Source organism: Coturnix japonica, chromosome 16 (assembly GCF_054131305.1).
Source record: "Coturnix japonica strain WE chromosome 16, WE-NBRP24, whole genome shotgun sequence".
NCBI lineage: Eukaryota > Metazoa > Chordata > Aves > Galliformes > Phasianidae > Coturnix > Coturnix japonica.
The window spans coordinates 2,342,551-2,364,612 of record NC_140678.1 but is presented as its reverse complement, the minus strand read 5'-3'; the positions used below and the strand labels follow the sequence as shown (position 1 = coordinate 2,364,612).

The window sequence follows — 22,062 nt, the reverse complement described above, 5'->3', positions numbered from 1 at the left end:
TAACCCACAGCAGCGCTGCAGCCACACGGAGCACAACACACGATGCATGGAGCACAGTGAACCCCCCCCCCTCACCCAGCCCCACACACTAACACACACCTCCCCCTTGATGCCCTTCTCACCCCACAGGGGCCCCAGCACGATGTGCACACTCAGCTCTTTCCCAGCCCTGGCTATTTAAAGCCAGGCCAACACTTGCAGCCCTCTCCTCCCCCCTTCATTAAGAGCCCTTGGACTTTCTCCTGCAGCCATGAGTGCCCGTTCAACCTCAGCTCCTATATTCACCGAGGGTGAGGACTGCAAGGCTGCATGGAGGGACGCCACGGCTGCATACAATGCACCCGACACCCACCTGGAGATCATGGGGAAGCCGGTGATGGAGCGCTGGGAGACCCCCTACATGCATTCATTGGCAACCGTGGCTGCTTCTAGGGGTAATGGGGACAACGAGTGGGCACTGGGGGGGCATTGGTAGCCCAAGGGGGGGATCTGCTGTCCCATATTCCTATTGCAGTGGGGTGGGAGGGAGGGGGAAGGCAGGGGAGGGTTTGGGGCTTAAGGACTTCAGAGGGGGTTAATGTCAAGGGAAGCCCCCCCAGTGTTCCCCCCTTCATCCCCAGGTGGCCGCGTGCTGGAGGTGGGCTTTGGAATGGCCATTGCTGCCAGCAAGGTGCAGCAGTTCAACATTGAGGAGCATTGGATTGTGGAATGCAATGATGGCGTGTTCCAAAGGCTGGAGGAGTGGGCACGAGTGCAGCCACACAAGGTTTGTGCCATGTTGAGCTACGTTGGGCTGTGCCATGCTATGCTATACCATGCTATACCATGCTATGGTGTGCCATACCATGCTGTGCCATGCTATACCATGCTATGGTGTGCCATACCATGCTGTGCCATGCTATACCATGCTATGCCGTGTCATGCCATACTATGCCGTGCTATACCATGCTATGCTGTGCCATGCTGTGCCATGCTATACCATGCTATGCTGTGCCATGCCATGCTATACCATACTATGCTTTGCCATGCCATACTATGCCATGCTATGCTGTGCCATGCTATACCATGCTATGCTGTGCCATACCATGCTATGCCATGCTGTGCCATGCCATGCTGTGCCATGCCATTCTATACCATGCTATGCTGTACCATGCCATACTGTGCCATGCTATACCATGCTATGCTGTGCCATGCCATGCTATACCATGCTATGCTGTGCCATGCCATACTATGCCATGCCATGCTGTGCCATGCCATACTGTGCCATGCTATACCATGCTATGCTGTGCCGTGCCATGCCATGCTTTGAGTCCATGGGGCTCAGCCCCCCTGTCCTGCTCCCCCCACAGGTGGTGCCACTGAAGGGGCTGTGGGAGGACGTGGTGCCAACGCTGCCGGATGGGCATTTCTCTGGTAACACACTGGGGGGGGGTGCAGGCATTGAGCCCCCGGAGTGGGTGAGGATGGGGGTTCAGATGCATGGAGGGAGGGGGGAGCGAATGTAAAGGGGGAAAATCAGAACATGAGGGTGAAGGGGGAACCCTACGGTGCCATGGGGCCTCTCCCAGATGCCCACTGCTCTCTCCCTGTGTAGGAATCCTATATGATACATACCCGCTGTCTGCACAGACCTGGCACACGCACCAGTTTGCCTTCATCAAGGTAGGGCAGCAGGAGTGGGGTGGGAGGTGGGGAAGCTGAGTGTGGTGCCTCTGACCCCCTTCTATCCCCCCCATCACTGCAGGACCATGCCTTCCGCCTGCTGCAGCCTGGGGGGGTCCTCACCTACTGCAACCTCACCTCGTGGGGGGAGCTGCTGAAGGGCAAATACAGCGACATAGAGAAGATGTTTGAGGTGAGGAAGTGGGGGGGGGGGGCACACACTGCCACCAGCCTGGACCCCTCCTGTGGGTACCTCAAGGGCATCACAGCTGGCACCCAGATGGCTCAGAGGTGCCCCCCATCTCCCCCCATCTCTTGCAGGAGACTCAGGTGTCACAGCTGCTGGAGGCTGGATTCAAGAGGGAGAACATCAGCACGACGGTGATGGAGTTGGTGCCCCCCAAGGAGTGTCGCTATTACTCCTTCCCTCGGATGATCACCCCCCGTGTGGTGAAGCACTGAGCGACGAGATCCAATGGCTGCAAACCCACAAGGGGCTCACGCTGTCATTTACCCTAAAAACACAATTCTTTGTTAAGTTTTGGGTCCATTTCCATGCAGAAGCCAAACGTGCCAAGCCAGGCAGGAGGAAAGATGGGTCAAATCCATTAAATAAGACTGAAATGCTTATTTCTGAGCAATTTATTCTTGCCTTTCGGAGCTCACCTCTAACTGCAGACCATACCTTGCACTGGGTGCACAGCACAAGGCTTCTCACAGCACATCCAGTGCCAGACCAATGCAATCCTGGCTGCTCTATCAGGGTGTGTTCTAACCCTTGTAGGGTTAGAGCTGAGCTCAGGGAGACCACAGGGTTCCCTTGGCTTTGTGTTGGTCCCCTAAAGGACCCCAGCACTGAGAGCAGCCTGCAGCAGGGGGGGACCCAAGACATGAACTACTTGCACTGTGAATAGGAGAACAAATCCTGCACATCCCAGCTGCTACAGCCCAGCTGTGTGTTCTACCATGCCCAAACCATAGACTTAAACAGCCCCACTCAGCAGCTTCAACTCCTAACGAAGCCAAAGAGCAACCCAAGGTTTCATTCTCCCCTTCTCCTGGCCATTTATTTCACTCAGATCCCACTGCTTGTCGTGATGTGCTTTTAAAACAAGCAAACACCCTTATAAGAGCAATACAACAAAGACAGGGCAGCATCTGAACCACGTCCAGTTTTATTGGAAGGCCTGTGAGAACAGATATATCTTTGTGCGTAAAAAGCAAGTAGGTGCCGCAGGCAGTGAGTGGGAGCTCATAAATAAGAGGTTATTTCCTATACCAGATCTGAATCTTCTTCTCACGTTTGATTTTCTTCTGCAGCTGCAAGATTCCGTACAGCAAAGCTTCAGCAGTGGGTGGGCAACCTAAAGGGGGGGAAGGAGGTGGGTAATAGCAGCAGCTTCATGCTGGTATATCAGCACTTGTGGCTGTGATCCTACCTGGTACATAGATGTCCACTGGTACAATGCGGTCACAGCCCCTCACCACGGAGTAGGAGTAGTGGTAATAACCCCCACCATTGGCACAGCTGCAAAAGAGGCTCGGGTGAAACATTAACAGAGGCAAAGGAAATAATTAAGCTGGCACTGGAGGTGCAGTGGGGTAAGAGGTTGTTCTGGATGTCATGGGGACTGAAGGCTGGGATGAGGCTGCACTCGTGGTTATGTGTGTTCAGAGCTGAATCAAAGCAAACTGAACTGCTTCCTCAGCTCTCGCAAAGCAGATATGGAGGAGCCTCTTTACACACTGCAAAACCTCTATGGTTTTTTATGGTCACATCCACAAAGGATGTTCCTAGAACTCCTCCTGTCCCACCCATCTTGGGCTTCAGCCTCATTCGGACCCAGCAGCACCAGGTGAAGGGGTCAGTTCTGCTGTGCCAACACTGCCAGAGATGCACAGAGCCCATATTTGATGCTGCACAGTGGAAACGTTCAGTTCAAAAGCAAACTCTGGGATTCTGAATATAGATAAACCTACAGAGATAACCACTAATAAGCAGAATCTGCCATTGGGAAGAGCCAGCAGCTCAGAGGGACCTCCTCATCAAGAAGGAATTTGTACTTAGTTATGTATCAAAACCTTTTGTCAAGGGCTGAAAGGAAGAGTTTGGAGTTCCCTCCCACCCAGCTTAAGGCCGTTACCTTCCCATGGAGACCACATAGCGAGGCTCTGGCATCTGGTCGTAGACCTGCAGGACACAGAGACATCAGAGCGTTCTCCATCCACACACAGTCACCCTCGAGGCGTCCGCCTGTACCTTTCTCAGGGCTGGAGCCATTTTGTTTGTCAGGGTGCCCGCCACGATCATGACATCAGCCTGACGGGGGCTCGCTCTGAACACCACCCCGAAGCGATCCATGTCGTAACGTGGAGCTGCCATGTGCATCATCTCCACAGCACAACACGCCAGGCCGAACGTCATCGGCCACAGGGAGCTCTGCAGTGGAAAGAGAGGGGGCAGAGAATGGGCTGGGTTGAAAAGGACCATAATGATCATCTCATTCCAACCCCCTGCTGTGTGCAGGGACACCAACCAGCAGCCCAGGCTGCCCAGAGCCACATCCAGCCTGGCCTGGGGATCTGGCCATTCCTCTTTCAATGCAGCTCATGGTACAGCTGGGCTGCACACACACACTGCTGGCTCATGCCTAAGGGTTAAGGGGGGTCACACTGAAAGCAGAGACCCAGAGCAGGTGGCCAACAGGTTAAAGTGCTTTAAGACAACAGCAGCCACTCACCCTCCGTGCCCAGTTGATCAGGTCATCCAGCTTGGTGACGATATATTCCCCTTTGCTTGTGGGGATGTAGGATTTCTTGGGGACGACAGCTGAGCTCTTGGGCTGCGCTTGGACGGAGCTGAGGACAAAAAGGTGCCTCTGAGTTATTAAGGATGGAACACAAGGGAGATGTCATTGCTCAGAGAGCTGTGGGACTCCCCCTGTGAGCGGAGCGGGGGCTGTTACCTGTCTGCATGTTGGGCTGGGGGTGTCTGATGGAGCAGCCGAGCAGGAGGGGAAATCACAGCGCTGGGCCTGCGGGAATGAGAGACGCTGCCATCAAACCCCAACTGGGTTGGATGGCAGAGGTGGGGGAAGACCCTCAGGCCTCCCCCATATCCCATATCCCATCCCATATCCCATTCCATATCACATATCCCACATCCCATATCCCATCCCATATCTCATCCCACAACCCACATCCCATATCCCACATCCCATATTCCATATCCCATCCCATCACCCATATCCCATCCCATATCCCACATATCCCATATCCTATCCCATCCCATACCCCATTCCATATCACATATTCCATATCCCATATCCCATTCCATATCCCACATCCTATCTTCCATATCCCATCCCATCCCATATCCCATCCCATATTCCATATCCCATATCTCATCTCATATCCCATTTCCCATCTCCCATATCCCAGATCCCATCCCCCACCTCATATCCCATCCCACATCCCATACCATATCCCATACCCCATATTCCACATCCCATATCCCATCCCATACCCCATATCCCACATCCCATATCCCATCCCACATCCCATATCCCATACCACATCTCATATCCCATCCCATATCCCATACCTCATATATCCCACATCCCATCCCATACCCCATATCCCACATCCCATCCCATGTCCTATACCCTATCTCAAATCCCATATCCCATCCCATATCCCATATCCCATCTCAAATCCCATATCCCATATTCCATATCTCATATTCCATATCCCATCCCATATCCCATCCCATACCCTATATCCCATAGCCCATCTACCATATAATATCCCATATCCCATCCCATATCCCACATCCCATATCCCATATCCCATCTCAAATCCCATATCCCATATTCCATATCTCATATTCCATATCCCATCCCATATCCCATCCCATACCCTATATCCCATAGCCCATCTACCATATAATATCCCATATCCCATCCCATATCCCACATCCCATATCCCATATACCCCATATCCCATCCCCACTCACCTCCAGCACAGCACAGCGCACCGCTGGATGCCGACACCTGCAACGATAGCACACATCGCTCACTCCCATCCCGTATCCTCCCTCATTATCCCCCAGCCCCTCACCCCACCCCACACCCCACCCCCCCATCCCCTCCCATCCTACACCCGGCCCCACTCACGTCCCACGGCCGCCATGTCCCTCAGCCCTTCAGGGGACCTCTGGGCCGCGGTGCAGCGCCCACAACGCTCCGACAGCGCTCGGTCCGCGGCCTCAACACTCCGGTAGGAAACGAGGGCGGAGCGGGAAGGTTCCGCTAGCGATAAAGATAAAGCGGATGGCGCCTGCGTGAACGCGGTTCCGGTTCGGCCCACGGTTCGGAGCACGTAAAAGAATAAAAACACTAAGCGAGACGTCCCTGGGTGGGCTCGAACCACCAACCTTTCGGTTAACAGCCGAACGCGCTAACCGATTGCGCCACAGAGACCCGCTGGTTGCGGGATGGACGGAGCGCTGTGGGGAGAGACCCGACCGCCGCCCCGCGAGAACCCCCCTGAGGGACCCCCATTAAATAACCCCCCCCCCATTACGAGTCAGCTGACAGGAAGTGGGAGAGCGGCCGTAACACGCAGCCGAAATAGCTCAGTTGGGAGAGCGTTAGACTGAAGATCTAAAGGTCCCTGGTTCGATCCCGGGTTTCGGCATCACGTTTTTGACATACCCAAAACCCTCTTTTTTTTCCTTCTCATAACCCCATTTTTAACCTCATTCCTTACCCATTGATTAGACAACCATCACCCTTATATATATATATATATATATATATATCAATGAAATAAAGCTTTGCCTTGTGAGCACCCCCCCACACCCACTTAAAGAGCCAGGAATGAATTTACATCACTCAGAACCGCTTTTATTCCCGACACCTTTAATGACAGATAAAGGCAAAGCATCGCCACCATCCCATCCATAGGACACAATACCCCCCCCAACACACACACACCCATTGAGCCCATATTAAGGCCCATATTAAGGCCCATATTAAGGCCCATATTAAGGCCCATATGAAGTGGATGGAGCAGCAGCACAGCATTGAGAACAAGGACTGAAGGTATAACAGCTCCTGGTGGTAACACAGAGATGATTTAAGAGGCTGGGATGGAATGGGAAAGAACCCGCTGCCATTCACACACTGTCTGCAGCCACCGGTTGAGCCTGAAGCCTTTTCCTCTCCAGGATCTCTTCGTCAAACTCTTCTCTCTCCCTACAAAGAAAGGCTCTTATTATTATTATTAAAGCACAACCCCAAAGGCTTTAAGCTTTACTCTGCGTTCAACCATCCCCTGTACTTCAATGAGAGCAATGAGGAAAGCTCAACATTATTCAGGTACCTTTTGCTCACAGAGGGTCCTTTCATGTATTTCTCTTCTGCCTCTTTGTAGTCTATATCATCCACGGCGGATATGGCGTAAATGATGGCCTATAAAAGCATTTTGGGGGGTTCATTTATACTAGCGAGAGAAAAGAAAACACCTCCATTATGAAATTAAAAGCAGGGTTCAAACTGGTTGAGTGTCCTTAAATCCCTTTGGAAACCTGGATGGATCTTTGTATAGGGGAAACCCATTAGGTGGCACAGCTTAGCACAGCCAGGATGCTGATTCCATAAGGAAAATATGATTCTCTTAATGTTAATTCTGCTTCCAACCCTTACTAATGTATCCCAAAGGAAAGCTCCTAAGGAAATCAATTGGAATCACAGTCTCCTTGAGCTCAACACCATTGAGTTGGGTTCTAAAACACCCCATTGGAACACTGCATCAGTCTGAAACACTGCATCAGTGTGAACTGATGTTATATTATCTACTTTAATTCCTCTTTAACATCCTCTTCATTCAGCATTCAGTGTTTACTTACTTCAGGCAAAAGGACATCTGAAATAAACTTCACTCCATCCCCGAGCAGTTGATGGAGGTTGGACGTGTCTATTTCATGATACGCTACTTCCTTCAAGTAATTCACCACCAGCTCCAGCTGCTCCTCGTCCTCTAAATAAGTTTCGATGCAGGTTCCGTGTTGACGTGAACTCAGAAAGTCCTTCATCCACCTGGATTCCTTCCTGCACTTTAGAATGGCCAGAAGATGCTCCTCAGCTCCTTTGGTCTTCACGATGAACTCCACGATCTTTTGGTTGGCTTTATCTCTCGCAGCCCTTGTTCTGTCGGGCAGAAGTTTCCTGGAGGGTTTTTGAGGTGAAGTTTCTAACACTGAATCCTCCAGATCTTCCTCTGCTATGCTGGGAAAGGTCATTTGGGTTGAGCTCAGCTGGTACTGCTTCTTAACTGGGCAGCCTGCAAGCAAAGCCACCACCATTCATACACATATAAAACAAGGGGCTTTCTGGCACATACAGGCACCAAATAAGGGCTTTCTTTTTAAGGACTCTTCCTTCCTCCTCTCCTGAAGGAGAGACTCACCTTGGAAAATAAAACATTGAAATGAATGAGAGCTTTAAGAACTTGCTCCAATGTGAAGCTGTTAACAAGCAGCTCACACGTTCTATTTAACTCCTATTGTGGGACTGAAAGCCTGATAGCACAACCAACAGCACGTGGTGATTTTAAGTGTGCCCCCACCAGCCCAACTTGTAACAAAGTAGAGCCAAGCTTATCTACTAAAAGGAACAGAAAGAACCCCATTCACTTACTGATATCATCAGCAAAGTATTCCAGAAAGGATCCTGTAAATGAATGGCAACCTGAAAAGCCCAGAGAACAGGTTGTTATCAACCCAGCTACGCCAACAACAGCCTCAATGTGACCTCGCATCTCCTGGCTCACAGCACAACATGGGACTTACCCACTCTGATGCGATAGTCAGAAATCAATTGGATGCACCACTCAATTTCTTGGCGATAGTCTTTTTTGGCTTGGTCCTGTAATAAAAGGAGCCACACATAGGTCTGAGTTCTACCTGTTGGAGTCCAGGAGAGCAGCGAGTGAACAAGTAACAGCAACTAATCAAAGCTCATGTATAGCTTTTATATTATCTTATTATTCCATTCAAAGTGAAAATACAGTTGCAGCCCTAAACAACCAGCTGCCATCCTCCCCCCAAAGCTCTCAGCAGCGTCCATAACCCCACCAAGGAACAAGCAAGATCCCATTCCCACAGTATAATCTACTCTGTGCAACACAATTTCCTTTATGCACTTAACTGAATGGAAATGGATTACATGGGAGAGCAGCCAACAAACTGAGAGCAGACACTGGGGTGGGGTAAGCTATACATTGTATACAAAATGTTTTTGTATGGGCTGTAGCGACCTTGTGGTTACTTGTAGCACTTACAATCAGGTCCTGCTTTTCCTTGCAGTCAAAGTGCTTCAGGTTCCGAAGAGATACTGATAAACTAGACACAAAAACCCCACAGTTAGGGATATAAGGATATAAGACAATCACGTCGTGCAGCTGCTGGCTCAGAGGGGTTTCACCCCTTCCCCAAAATCAGGCTGAGGAATTCACTACCTCTAATGGGCTAAACCAGAGGAACCTTACCTGACCCCAACCCTCCCTTCTCCATCTAGGAGCTCAGCACCTGAGCACAACCCACAGCGCTCACCTTTTATTATTCTTGTCACTCATGTTCTCTTCTATGAAGAGCACATAGGCTTTTCTGTATTTCCTCTTCACATTCGTTACCTGCAAAGAGAGAAGTCTGACTGCTATCCTCCATGTCTCCCATCCTTACAAAGCACTTTCTGCTATGCAATGAGCCCGTGCTTACAGCACCACGATGGAGCATCTCTGTCAGAGCATAAAGAATGTATTTCTTTCTCAGAGAAGGCTGCAGTCATCTGAATACAGGAGCTCAGGAGGAATCCTCTGCTCCAACATCAGCTAACAGACACCACCCACATTTATTTCCTATGTGTTTTATTATATGCAAGTTCTCTATTACCCACACAAGACAAAAAGGGCAAGAAATGCTCGAGCTGCTCTCACCACTGCTGGCAAATATGGGAATTTTTGCCACTTGCACCACACCAAAATCCCTTTGTCAATCGATTCTGGTTCTATAAGGAGGAAAAAAAGAGATAAGAAATAAAGGTAATTCATGCTGCCTCATCAGCCTCCTTTCACACAGGGAATATCCAGTGAATCCTGCCTTGATGCTTTTACACATCTCAACTGACAGAACATCCTCCCCTCCCTCAGGGCAAGAGCTCTGAACATACAGAAACCATATGCTATATAGAATATAGCTCAGAAATCATAGATCCTTGCCCATTTTCACACTGTTTGGCAAGAAATGTTGTTCCAAACAGCCTTCCTGCAGCACCTAATGAAGGTGTTTTATATAGGCTGAACAAAGTTGGATTTGTTTGCTAGAAAGGTCAGGTTTCACAATCAGGTTTCACAATCAGGTTTGACCATAATTTGTCAGCAAGTCAGCAGCACACATAAACCAACAAGGCACACTGATCATAGTGAGGGGTCAGGGAGATACACCCACAGCTCACCTTGATGGGACAGAATGCTGGGAAGTTCTTCCTCATCGTCATCATCATCATCTACCAGATCTGAGAGGTGGGACAGCTTCTCAGAGAGCGTCCTCTCAGAAGAGAGCCCAGAGGGCTTCAGTCCTGCAATGGGAACACAGCACTGTCAGTGTGGTACAGCCATTGTCCTAGTGCCAAATATGGGTGTGAGAAAAGCAGTGTTACACCACAGCAGTGTGAATTGTGGGGTGCCTGTAACAGCACATAGAGCTCCACCTCCTCTGCCTGAGGAAACACAGGGCAGAAAAGGGAAAGGAGCAATAGGAAAGGATTTCTCTGTTCCTTCATACAATCTGATTTCCCCAGCACTTAAAACACAGAAGAATTAAACCCAGCAGTTTCAGAACCACCCCCACAAAAGCCTAACAGCATTCTCCAAGTGTGATAAACAGCGCTTGTCAATCAGAAGGAACGGAGGCTCCACACCCTAAGAGCAACCTGCCCACCTTCCTCTTCCTCAAAGTCAGGCAGGTGGAACTCCTTTGCTTTGTCCATAACCACAGGTGGCTCGTCCTCATTCTCCTCTTGCAGCTGAGAGAGAACACCATCAGACAGCACTGTGCAGTCAGACAGGCCAGCTGAGGACTCAGGGCTGTTTGTGCACTCCCTTTCTCTGCACGAGGACGTGGTCGCGTTGGTCTCTTGTTCTCCTTTCAGTCCTTTCAGATTCCTCGTCTGTTTTCCTACATTTCTACTCTCACTCCCAGTGTTCTTCTCCAACACGGAGGCACTCTTGGTAGCTGAGCGCAGTGCCATCCCTTTGGGTTGCTGCCTGGTGCTCATCCTGCTCCTCTCAGATAGCACAGAGCTGCAGGCTGCAGACAGAGCAGCACCCCCAGCAGGAGTCTGTCCTTGGCCTTTGGAGGAACCATTTGTAAGTGAGCCAGGTGATCCTGCACCTCTCGCTCTTTCCCTTCCTTGCTTATTCCTTTCCTCCTTTAGCTTCAGTGAGGGTTTATTACTCGTTAGGGACTTTTTCAACACTTTGGGCTCTGGTTTTTTCCCTCTTAATGCCATTGGTGATCCCATCGCCATGCAGTTTTCACTGCCTGACTTTGATGTATTGCACAAGTCCCCATTACCACATTTTGATGGGTTTGTTCCATTTTCATCTACTCCAGGTCTCTCCTCCAGACTTAAAGAACATCCCAGGTTTTGTTTCTTCTTCTCAGTCCTCAAATCAGGGCTATTTCTCTGTTTCCTTTTCCTATTGAGGCTCTCAGACTCCAACTGTTCCTTAGAGAGCGACTGACAACGGGTTAAGGGGGAAGATGAGAGAGACCTGGCACTGTTTGCTTGTGATAACTGAGTACTTGGCCCCTCTTTTGAAGGCGGCACTTCTAAGGTTGCTACGTCTTCTTTCAAAGAATCCAAGGCATATTTAAGAGCACAGCGATACTTCAGTTCTTCCACGGCCTCATTGGGATCCACTTTCTCACCTGGTGAGGAAGAACAGGCAGTAAGCACAACAACCCTTGTTAGCTCACAAGAAATAAAGAGTATATTTAAACTACATTATATCCCTCTCCTAAGGCAACATTGAAACCATCTGTGACTTCTGAGGTGAAGAATGCAAGCAGGCAGCACAGGCTAATGATACCATGCAGGAACATACAAGTTTCTTCCCCATTGGTTAAGGAGAAGCCTTAAGAGTATTTAGCCTGCTTCCAAACCTCATGGATTTAATAGGGAGACAAACACCCCTGGAAACACAATGTAACTATTTCCCACCCATCTGAAGACCTGAGCTCAAAACACAGAAGGCAACAAACGTTCTGAGCTGTCCTCACTTAAGTTAGAGACGATGTCCTCAATGCGTGCTTCCTCCAGGGGCACAGCATCCTCCTGCTTCACACTGACCCTGGAAACACAACAGAACGTGCCTATAAACCAGCCTGGAGTCATCACTCAGTTCATTCCATGGAAGCCTTCAGTTAAAGGCTTACACAGAATCACACAGAATCACAGAGTCACACAGAATCACAGACGTTTTGTTGCTGATGTTTAAGAACCTGTAACAGCGACACCTCACCTTTCTTTTAGGCCGATTATTTCAATCTCCAGCGTCTCCTGTTCGTTGGCTATAGGTGGTTCCTCAGCAAGCCCAGCCTTTGGCAAAACCTATATGAAAAATGTAAAAGCAGGCACGTAAAGTGCTTAATGAGCTTGTAAAGTGCTTAATTAGATTGTAAAGGCCACAGGACAGGCCTGACTTCAGCAGCAATGCATTCTGTTGTTCTTTAAGCAATGTATTCCTGTTTTCTTGCCTCCAATGCCCTCAGGGAGCTGATAGCAGCCACCTCCAGCCCTTTACATGGATGACAGCCATAGATGAACCCCATGGGTTACACACACCCCCGTTCCCATCCTACCTTGGCCGGCCACAGCCTCTCCTTCCATCTATACAGGACGTACCCCCCGCTGGCCATGTCAGCTCCTCACACAGCACAAAGGAGAAGCCCTGGGAGCTCTAAAGGAGAAGGAATCAACCATGACCACAACTCGTTCAGCTCCTCCCTCCTCCTTTAGGCCCTCACAGGGGGTAACGCAGCACTCGATTAACGCGCAACCGCCATCACGAGGCACTTTAACTCCAAAGGGGGCACCAACGTTCCTGGGGTAACAAATCCCGGCCTTGAGGGATGGGAAAGGCCGCAATTTCGGCCTTAAAGGACCGGGATGGAGGAGCCGACCCTCCCCGCTCTGAGGGAAGGGACGCCGCCGCCTTCTCCTCACACACCGCGCCTCCCTCTGCGCATGCGCTGCCGTGCCCCCATAGCAGCACGGCAGCCAATCAACGCGCTGCTTTTCTTGCTTCCCGCCCTCACCACACGTTGAGAGACAGCCAATCAGAACGCTCGGTTCTCCGTTAGCCCCGCCCTAACCACGCCTCCCTCCCGCTTCCGCCTAGTTGGTGACGTCACGCGGTGGGCGGAGCGATGGGCGCCATGTTGGCTCATCCCGCCCTCATATCTTGTATTGAAATCCAGTTTGATAAAGAAACGCCTTAAAAACAAACGATCTCACCTCACAAAGCACTTTGTACCCGGATTTCATTAAAAACAACCAACCAAAGCAACCAGAAATGAAGATAAACCCATCGTCCCCAGCACCGTTAACGTGTTACAAGGGCTAATGAATGCTCTGTAGATATTGATCTCCATTGACCTCCATTGGTCTTAATTGATCTCTATTGACCTCCATTGGTCTTAATTGATCTCTATTGACCTCCATTGGTCTTAATTGATCTCTATTGACCTCCATTGGTCTTCATTGGTCTCCATTGGTCTTCACTAATCTCCATTGATCTCCATTGATCTTCATTGATCGCCATTGGTCTTCACTAATCTCCATTGATCTCCATTGGTCTCCATTGATCTCCATTGATCTCCATTGGTCTTCATTGGTCTTCACTAATCTCCATTGATCTCCATTGATCTAAGAACGCCTACCAGTGTTAACTGGAATCCAATGGAGGCATCAAACCCCACTGCCAGCCCTCCCAACCCAACACAGCACACCCAAACCGGACACCAGAACAAATTAAAGCACAAATCAGAGCTCATCTACCACCTAAAGACACCAAGGAACTGCAGGCAGAAATTTGGGGGGGGGTCTGACCCTTTTATCCCCCCTGCAGTGGGGCTGGTGGGTGCAATGGGGCTGGAGACCCCTCCATAGTGATGCCTTTGAGGGCTATTTACAGGACTGTTGTTGAGAGAACTCTTTGTTGGGAAGAGTTTGTTTGTGTCTTTTTGTTTCCCTGCTGTTTGCTTCTCGTTTTCAAGCTGCTGGGATTCTCATCACAGAAGCCAAAAGATGGTGGGTTGTTGTTGTTGTTGGAAGACGGAGTCGCCAGCACTGCTTCCCTATGGGGTGAGGATGGACACGCACAGGGATGCACCCCATGCTGCCATCCCTATGGCCACCCCGACAGCCCCTCTGGAAGCCGGGCACCATCAGCTCCTGCAGCTCGCCCCATTGATGGGCACAGTGGGCACAGCAGGGAACCCCTCCAGCTCTTCAGATGCAGCAGCAGCCTCAGTGCTCCCCCTTCCCCTGGGACCCCCCCGGTTCCTGGAGCAGTCGTGGTGCCCGTGGTTGCCCAAGCGGCTGGAAGCCACCACAGCTTTCATGGCAGCCTGCAAACAGAGCAGGAAGACATTAGTGTGTAACACACACACACACACACAAACACACACTCAGCCCCATTGAGCTCAGCCCTCAGATGAGACAAGGTTTGTGCAAGGGGAAGGAAAGCTAAAGGGATTACCTTCAGTTTCCTCCTGGCATTGAACTCCTGCAGCTTCTTCTGTGTGCTGTCCATGTGGGCAAACTTAGCAGCTTTCCCAGTGACCCAGGGATGCTCCAGAGCCTGATAGACCGTCAGTCTCTTCTGGGGGTCCAAAACGATCAGTTTTCTGACCTGCAGCCAATTTCAGCGTGCAAAATAGTGTCATTTGTCAAGTGCCCCCCAGTGCAATGATCAGAATGGACCCTCTTGGTGGGCTCATGGCAAGGGACACAGGAGCAGGAGGCAGAGAAGCATTGAGCATGACACCATCCTTACACTTAACCCATTCATTTCACTGCCTCAAGCCCTGCCCTGAAGCTCAATGACTCACCAGGTCCTTTGCATTGAGGGAAACCTCATCCCACCACGGGGACACGAACTCGTAGTCGCAGGTGAGGATGCGGCTGTACATGTATTGATCCCCACGTGGGTCGAAGAAAGGCTCGAAGCCACAGAGCCTGGAAAGAGGCAGAGGATCCCCACTGCCCCCAGGCCCCACATAGGGACATGGCACAGTGAGGGGCTCACATCCCATAACGGTACTCACAGGATGTAGGTGATGACACCCACCGACCACATGTCGACCTCAGGGCCGTAGGGGCAGCCATGCAGGATTTCAGGGGCTGGAAACAGAGATAGGAGTTAAAATCCATTAAGAAACCCCTTGTGGGCACCTCCTGTTTGCAGAGCTCAGCACTGAGCTGGTTTGGGTTGGGGACTGATGACAAACGGGGCTCATACAACAGAGCTCTGCCACCCATCCCCATCTCCTTCCAGTCCCCATCTCCTTCCAGTCCCCCATTCAGGGCTCTTTGTGAGGCAGGATCCCCCTCCCAAACCTTCCTCTCCCCCTTTACCCCCCATATCCCCACTGCTCACCACAATACCCCGGCGTCCCACAGACAGTTTTCATGGTGTCCTGCTCATCCACGATCTTAGAGAGCCCGAAGTCACCTTGAGGACACACAGAAAAGGGTCAGACTGATGGGTGCCATCAGGGTGGGAAGCCCCGGGGGGTGCAGCCCCTCTGCACAGCACCCACCAATCTTTAGGGGCGCATCGGGGGACAGGTCTGCATACAGCAGGTTTTCTGGCTTCAGGTCCCGGTGCACCACTCCATTCTCATGTAAATACTGCAGGGAGAGACAGTGGGGATGGGGGGAGGAAGGAAGGGCTTCAGCAGGGCAGAGGAAGGATCCAGCCACTATGGCACTGACCTTCCCCAGACAGCACAGCAGTGATGCTCCCAGCCCCACAGTGATGCTCCCAGCCCCACAACCCCATGGGGACAAGGAGACCTTACCGACACCGCCTCCAGGATCTGCTTGACCACATGGGCTGCATCCCGCTCACTGTAGAACCCCCTCTCCACAATCCTGTGGGTGCACAGCAGTCAGGATGAACCCACACCCCCCCATCCCCAACCCCATAGGGGCGTCCTTCAGCCCCACTCCATCCTCACCCTCCTTTGGGGCTGTGTCCCCTACCTGTCAAAGAGCTCTCCCCCTGTCACCAGTTCCAGCACCAGTGCGATCTCCGAGGGTGTCTCAAAGATCTCCTTCAGTTTGATCTGAAAGGGATGAGAGTGGGTGGCATCAGATGGGGCTGTGCCATTGGGATGGGGCTGTACCATTAGGATAGGGCTGTGCCATTGGGATTGGGACTGGGTTGTGCCATTGGGATGGGGCTGTGCCATTGGGATTGGGATAGGGCTGTGCCATTGGGTTGGGGCTCTGCCATTGGGATAGGGATGGGGCTGTGCCATTGGGATGGGGTTGTGCCATTGGGATGGGGCTGTGCCATTGGGAGAGAGCTCTGCCATTGGGATGGGGATGGTGCTTTGCTGGTGCCATAGGACCCCTCTCACTCCTATCATATTAATTCCAGTTGTGGCAGCACTGGCACAGGTACACCCCACTCATCCCCTCCTCGCCTGTTTGTTTCAGCACAGATCTGGAACTGCCTCACTCACTTTAATCACACCATAAGGACAAGGCAGGGGATGAGGGGAGCAGCACACACCCTGCTGCTCCTCCTTGGGACTTCAGGCCCATCAACTCAAAGAGCTGGGGACACACATTGACTTCACAGCCCCATCCCTGCTGCGATGCCACCTCTGCAGGCTGTGGCACCCAGAGCCCTAAAGAGCAGCACCCAGATGGGAACAGCAGTGCTCTGTGCTGAAGGAGAGTGAAACAATCTGCATTCTCCTTATCATTTTCCCTTCAGATACCATGCAAAACCTGCACAAACCCTTTGTGCCCATGCGGCGATGCTGGAATTAACAAACTTCCCTTATAAAAAAGTCCAAAATGCAATATATATATGTGTATATATAGAGATCCATTAACAGAAAACAGAGCATTTCACGCTTCTTAAGACTTTTGTGACACTGTGGATTTCATGGGGCTTTAATCATTACCTTCACAGGCCGGGTGACGAGCTGTGATACCCCGCAGGGCCGGCGGCACCGCGCGGCAGCTTACTGCATTATAATCATACACAGAAGCACTATAATTTTCCTATTAACTTCAAAAGTTTACAATCCTATTATCATCCACCAGCGAGGTTGGTGCTGTATGATAGTGAATGGACCGAAGGCGTTGCTGTATAGGAGATGTAGCAGCTGCCTGCAATCACTTCCCCCCAACTACCCCCATAGAAACTCCATGCTCTGAGCACCAAAGCACCCATGGGTGCTCCAAACCAAACCTGGTGGCATTTCTGTGTATGAAACATGGTCCTCTCCTCTGCTGTATTGGGATGGAGGAGCTGCCACCCCCAGTGCTGGGTTAAGGGGATGTGGATGGAGCCCCTCGCCCTCTCTTTGCCTCTTATCTCCCCTCGCAGCGTTCCTTGCTGATGGGCAATTGGCTTCGGTGCTCATTTCATCTCCTCAGTGGAAATTGCTCAACAAATGGAAAGCTGAGGGTGATGGGGAGGAGGGCAGGGGGAAAGGGCAGCTATGGAGGGGGTGAGCCCCATTGCATTGTGATGGAGAAGGAGGGGATGGTGCTGAGTGGGGCTGTGCTGTGCTATAGGGCACCAAGGGGTCTGGGTGGGGGTCATGGGGTGATGGCTTTACCCAGTGCCATGGGGTGGGGGCAGTGAGGCCTCATACTCACAATGTTGGGGTGTGAGAGGCGCAGCAGGACCCCGATCTCCGTCCTCACAATCTTTTTGTCAATCTGGAAAGGCAGAACCCACAGAGATCCATCAGCAGCACTGCACAGCTCCCCACAGCAGCAGGATACGGCCCAGAAATGGAGCCCATTGTGCTCCAACTCCCCCAACCCTGCACTGCAGAGGCTGGCATCTCCATGCCCATCCCCATCCCCCCTCCATGTCCATCCCCACATCCCCATGTTCATCCCATGTCCTCATCCCCAGGACCCCATCCCCATAACCCCATCCCCACACCCCTCATCCCTCCCAGCCCAGCATCCCACCAACACTCACTGTCTTCTTCAGGATCTTGGCAGCATATGGGCTACGTGTGCCCTTCTCCTCACAGCTGTACACCACGGAGGTGGCTCCCCTGTAGGATGGAGGCATAGAGATGGGGAGGGGGTCCCACTCCACACCCCCCCCTCCCACCTTACTAAAGCCTCCCCCAGCCCTGAGCTGCTTCACCCCGCATCAGTTCCAGCTTTCCCCACTAAAGCCATTTTAATTAAAACTGAATCCTAAAGGCGGTTTAAAGCCATAAGCGGCTTTAAATGCACACACCCCCCCCGCCCCATTCCCCAACCCCCCCTCTCTTCTCCCAGCTCCAGGATGAGCTCAGTGGGACCGTGGATGCTGCAGGACCTGCCCCCATCCCAATCACACAACAAAACCTGCCACAGAGCAGAACTGCTCTGCCTTACAAAGGAAGAACCTCTGCCCCCCCAGCTCCCACCGTGCTGCTCAGCTGCCCGTCACTTTCAGATCTTGTTAATAATGTTTTCTAACCACTGGACGGTGAAATCAACCCATTTCTTCAGGCCATTATGGGGCTAGTTTGCAATTTCATCTTTGCTGCCCGGCTCCTCGGAGCAGATTAATTCTCACCCCCTGAGTAATCGACCACACTTTATTGCTCTTTGGCTTTGACACCTTCTGGGACACGTTCAGGTTCTGGCTCAAGGCACAAAGCATCTCCCCCATCCTCAGTCAGCACCAAAGCTCCAAAGGTCAAAGCCCAAAAAACACCTTTATTTGCACCAAAATCTCCTTCAAGAACAACCCATTGCTGCCCACAGGTGACCCTTTGCTGCAGCTCCACAGCTCCCAGGGGGGGGCCCTTCTGAAAACCACTGCTCTGCTTTAAAGAGGAGAGAGGATTCTGCAACCCATCTGCTGAGCTGGAGAATTGCATTCCCATGGCAACAGCAGAGCTGGGTACTGGCAACAGCACAGGGATGGGGATGGTGAGGGGTTGGGGTTGGGGATGGTGAGGGGTTGGGGATGGTGAGGGGATGGGGATGGTGAGGGGATGGGGATGGTGAGGGGATGGGGATGGTGAGGGGCTGGGGATGGTGAGGGGTTGGGGATGGTGAGGGGTTGGGGATGGTGAGGGGATGGGGATGGTGAGGGGATGGGGATGGTGAGGGGATGGGGTTGGTGAGGGGATGGGGATGGTGAGGGGATGGGGATGGTGAGGGGATGGGGATGGTGAGGGGATGGGGATGGTGAGGGGATGGGGTTGGTGAGGGGATGGGGATGGTGAGGGGATGGGGATGGTGAGGGGATGGGGATGGGGATGGTGAGGGGATGGGGATGGTGAGGGGATGGGGATGGTGAGGGGTTGGGGATGGTGAGGGGATGGGGATGGTGAGGGGTTGGGGATGGTGAGGGGCTGGGGATGGTGAGGGGTTGGGGATGGTGAGGGGCTGGGGATGGTGAGGGGTTGGGGTTGGTTAGGGGCTGGGGATGGTGAGGGGCTGGGGATGGTGCAGGGCTCAGCCTGCAGCACCCACAGAGCTGGGCAGCCCCAAACCTTGGGCATTTCCAAAGCATTTTCTGCCTTTTGCTTCACATTTCCCATCACATTTTGAGCTGCACAGACCTTTTGCAGACCCCTCCCCGCTGCTCGAGGGATCATTTGAAGCCCCTCAGCCCCACTCCTCCATCACAGCCTTATGCACTCGCCTTCATCACTGCATTCCCAATTATGGCCTCAGCTGGATCCGTGCTGCCAGCAGCTCCACCTGCCCTCCCTGCCACTGCTTTAAGGCCTGGAGTAAATACTGCAATCAACCTCGGCAGCCACGGCAGATAATTGTATTTGCTTTACAGATGAACTGGAAAATGTTGAACAATGGGATTTGCCAGAAGCCTGAGCTCTCTGCGGGTGCCTCCCAGCCCCAGAGCCAGGATGGGATGTGGATGGATGGATGGATGGATGGATGGATGGAGGGGTTGGGGGCTCTGGGCTGGGTCTGTCCTCAGTCGTGCCCTTTTGCTGGGGTTCCTCACATGAGGGACCCATTAAAGCCTCAGGTTCATCCTCCACTTGCCCAGAAGCCAAAAGTCAGAGAAGAGACCAGCAACCCACTCTCCACCAATGGGATGAGAAGCGTTGAGCACATGGGGAACCTGAACCACGTCCTGCAAGACTTCAATGAGTGCTCCCAAAGCCACAACAGCAGCACTGTGATCAGCTCCAAGCCCCAGCTCACGCATGAGGGTGGGGTCCCCCATCCCCTCTCCATCCATCCACCCACCCACCCATCCCTTCCCCTGCACCCTTCCTAAAGGCCAACCCTCTGCATGCAGCCATTAAGCGTGATACATTCCCATACAGGGAATCCTCCTGCTGCCTCCCCTCCCTTGTCCCCCCCATGCAAACAGTACCGTCCCAATTCAGGTCCCACGACATAGAAATCCTCCAGTGCAGCCTCACGGTGGGATCCATCGATCCAATACTCTCCATCCGTCTTGGAGGAAGGCATGGTGCCCGTGGGGGGGTCTCCCACCAGCTGCCAGGCAGAGCAGAGCCCAGCATCACCACCCCCCCCCCCCCCCCCAGCATCACCACGGCCCCCCCATTGCGTGGCAGAGCACAGATGGCAGCGGGTGCTGCTTGGGATTACAGAGCAGTGATGGATCTGCAGCCACAAATCCCCTTCCCACCAGGCACGTACGCTGCCTTTTTGGAGCTAAACCCCCCCCCAACCCATAACCCCACTTTTCCCCCCCCCACCTCCAGCTTCCCGAGGCTCTTTTAGCACCCGGTTGTGCCCTGATTGTGCCCCACAGATGGGCGCTATGGGGTCTCCATACCCCAATTCCCGCACCCAGCCCCACACACCGCCACCCCCGCATCTCATCCCCTCCCCGAATGCCACCCACCCGCGCAGCCCCACGGCCGACACGTACCGTTAGCTGCGGCGTGGCTGCGTGGCAGAGCCGTATCCCCCCCGGCTCTCCCTCATCCCCGGCTCAAGGCGGCTGCGGGCACGGTGGGCGCTGAGTGCGACCCCCCCGGGGTAGGATAAGGATCTTCGGCCCTGGGCTGTGGTTATAGATGGATGCGGTGATGGAGGGATGCGGGAGCACCGAGACGCAGGGAATAGGGATGTCCGTACGTGGGGATGCGGGCCCTCAGGGCCGCTCGTGCGGGGGGAGATGAAGGTGGGGACGCGGGGCTGCAGCGCTCGGGGACCCTCCCCGGCCTCATCCCCACCCGGAGCCGCTCCCACCCGGCTCGGCCGTGCCACCCCCCGGCGGCCGCCGTCACTACACCGCGCCCGTCCGCCCCGCACCACGCGTGGACCACCCCCCCCACACCCCACCCCACCCCACGGCCGCTCCATCCCTCGTGTGTATGTGCGTGTCTCCGCTCCCACCCTTATCTCATTACCGAGGTCGGGACCCCCCTCCTGCACTCTCAGCTCTCCCGGTGCTGCTCCGATAGATCCAGGATCCGCCCGATCCGCGGACACGGGGGGAAACCGAACCGGAGGCGGCACCCCGGAGCGATGCGGCGGATCTCGGTCCCCCCCCCCCCCGAGGAGCGGCGCTGCCCGGTGTGACCGCACGGTGCCGCCGTCCGCCACGGGATGGGAACGGGAGGGATCGGGGTGAGGGGATGGAGACGGAGCCCATGGGGGCGGATTTGAACGAGGTGAGTCGGGTTGGGGCCGGGAATAGGGACAGGAATTGGGTAGGAATCTCAGCAGCACGAGATGCTCTTTGCAATGGGTTCCGCGGGTGTTTATCGGTGTATTTCATCACATCTGAGGGAGCCGAACCCAGCCCTGCCTGCTCCCAACTCAATGCAACTTGTCTTTTGAAAGGGATGTTCTTCAAGGGAGTGACCTCGGTGCATAAAATGACTCTGCGTCGTTCCTCCCCGTCCTGCCCACACTGTTATAGTGCAGAGATTGAGGGGGGGAGGTTGGTTGGCATCATTAATATTTATCACCTCACCTACAACAGACACAATCCCCCATTTATCCACCCCGAAAAGAGCAGCGGGCTGAGTCTGGAGGCAGCTCCTTCCCCTTGTCAACCCACTGCTGTGCACTGAGGGCACTGCGCTCTGCCCATCCCCTCCACATCACC

General features: G+C 53.0%; 4 protein-coding genes and 2 non-coding genes across 10 annotated transcripts; 2 read left to right on the top strand and 4 right to left on the bottom strand.

Moving 5' to 3' along the window:
- Window positions 1–203: 203 nt before the first annotated feature.
- On the top strand, window positions 204–2,292 carry GAMT (guanidinoacetate N-methyltransferase). Its single transcript, XM_015886363.3, has 6 exons — window positions 204–434; window positions 621–766; window positions 1,350–1,413; window positions 1,595–1,662; window positions 1,745–1,855; window positions 1,984–2,292. The coding sequence occupies exons 1-6, from the start codon at window positions 251–253 to the stop codon at window positions 2,122–2,124; spliced, it is 714 nt and encodes a 237-aa protein (XP_015741849.2). The 5' UTR covers window positions 204–250; the 3' UTR covers window positions 2,125–2,292.
- A 529-nt stretch (window positions 2,293–2,821) lies between these two features.
- Window positions 2,822–5,884, bottom strand: NDUFS7 (NADH:ubiquinone oxidoreductase core subunit S7). The gene is made up of 8 exons (XM_015886369.3): window positions 5,838–5,884; window positions 5,678–5,714; window positions 4,629–4,697; window positions 4,404–4,521; window positions 3,923–4,102; window positions 3,807–3,853; window positions 3,102–3,190; window positions 2,822–3,026 (listed from the first exon to the last, which is right to left on the bottom strand). The coding sequence occupies exons 1-8, from the start codon at window positions 5,851–5,853 to the stop codon at window positions 2,929–2,931; spliced, it is 654 nt and encodes a 217-aa protein (XP_015741855.2). The 5' UTR covers window positions 5,854–5,884; the 3' UTR covers window positions 2,822–2,928.
- A 185-nt stretch (window positions 5,885–6,069) lies between these two features.
- TRNAN-GUU (transfer RNA asparagine (anticodon GUU)) lies at window positions 6,070–6,143 on the bottom strand. The gene has a single exon. It is a non-coding gene; the product is annotated as a tRNA-Asn (tRNA).
- A 144-nt stretch (window positions 6,144–6,287) lies between these two features.
- Window positions 6,288–6,360, top strand: TRNAF-GAA (transfer RNA phenylalanine (anticodon GAA)). The gene has a single exon. It is a non-coding gene; the product is annotated as a tRNA-Phe (tRNA).
- Window positions 6,361–6,547: 187 nt separating this feature from the next.
- Window positions 6,548–12,970, bottom strand: PWWP3A (PWWP domain containing 3A, DNA repair factor). Of its 3 annotated transcripts, none has more exons than XR_014935053.1 (13): window positions 12,590–12,970; window positions 12,250–12,338; window positions 12,008–12,078; window positions 10,664–11,656; window positions 10,179–10,301; window positions 9,661–9,731; window positions 9,278–9,357; window positions 9,007–9,067; window positions 8,516–8,591; window positions 8,364–8,414; window positions 7,574–8,133; window positions 7,048–7,136; window positions 6,548–6,920 (listed from the first exon to the last, which is right to left on the bottom strand). XR_014935053.1 is itself a non-coding variant. In XM_015886295.3 (13 exons), exons 1-13 carry the CDS (start codon window positions 12,644–12,646, stop codon window positions 6,842–6,844), a joined length of 2,274 nt encoding a protein of 757 aa, XP_015741781.2. In that variant the 5' UTR covers window positions 12,647–12,970; the 3' UTR covers window positions 6,548–6,841. The 3 variants fall into 3 exon arrangements, 2 of the variants coding, with proteins under 2 accessions (XP_015741781.2, XP_085373862.1); XM_015886295.3 differs by having other exon boundaries at window positions 7,574–8,007; XM_085517736.1 differs by lacking the exon at window positions 7,048–7,136 and having other exon boundaries at window positions 7,574–8,007.
- Window positions 12,971–13,253: 283 nt separating this feature from the next.
- LOC107325456 (calcium/calmodulin-dependent protein kinase type IV-like) lies at window positions 13,254–21,498 on the bottom strand. Of its 3 annotated transcripts, none has more exons than XM_085517740.1 (13): window positions 21,359–21,498; window positions 20,875–21,010; window positions 20,350–20,474; window positions 17,971–18,049; window positions 17,637–17,699; window positions 15,999–16,081; window positions 15,815–15,887; window positions 15,554–15,644; window positions 15,391–15,465; window positions 15,059–15,134; window positions 14,843–14,969; window positions 14,491–14,643; window positions 13,254–14,359 (listed from the first exon to the last, which is right to left on the bottom strand). In XM_085517740.1, exons 3-13 carry the CDS (start codon window positions 20,445–20,447, stop codon window positions 14,177–14,179), a joined length of 1,101 nt encoding a protein of 366 aa, XP_085373866.1. In that variant the 5' UTR covers window positions 20,448–20,474; window positions 20,875–21,010; window positions 21,359–21,498; the 3' UTR covers window positions 13,254–14,176. The 3 variants fall into 3 exon arrangements, with proteins under 3 accessions (XP_085373866.1, XP_015741832.2, XP_085373865.1); XM_015886346.3 differs by having other exon boundaries at window positions 20,875–21,005; window positions 21,359–21,495; XM_085517739.1 differs by lacking the exon at window positions 21,359–21,498 and having other exon boundaries at window positions 20,875–21,189.
- Between the last annotated feature and the right edge of the window lie 564 nt (window positions 21,499–22,062).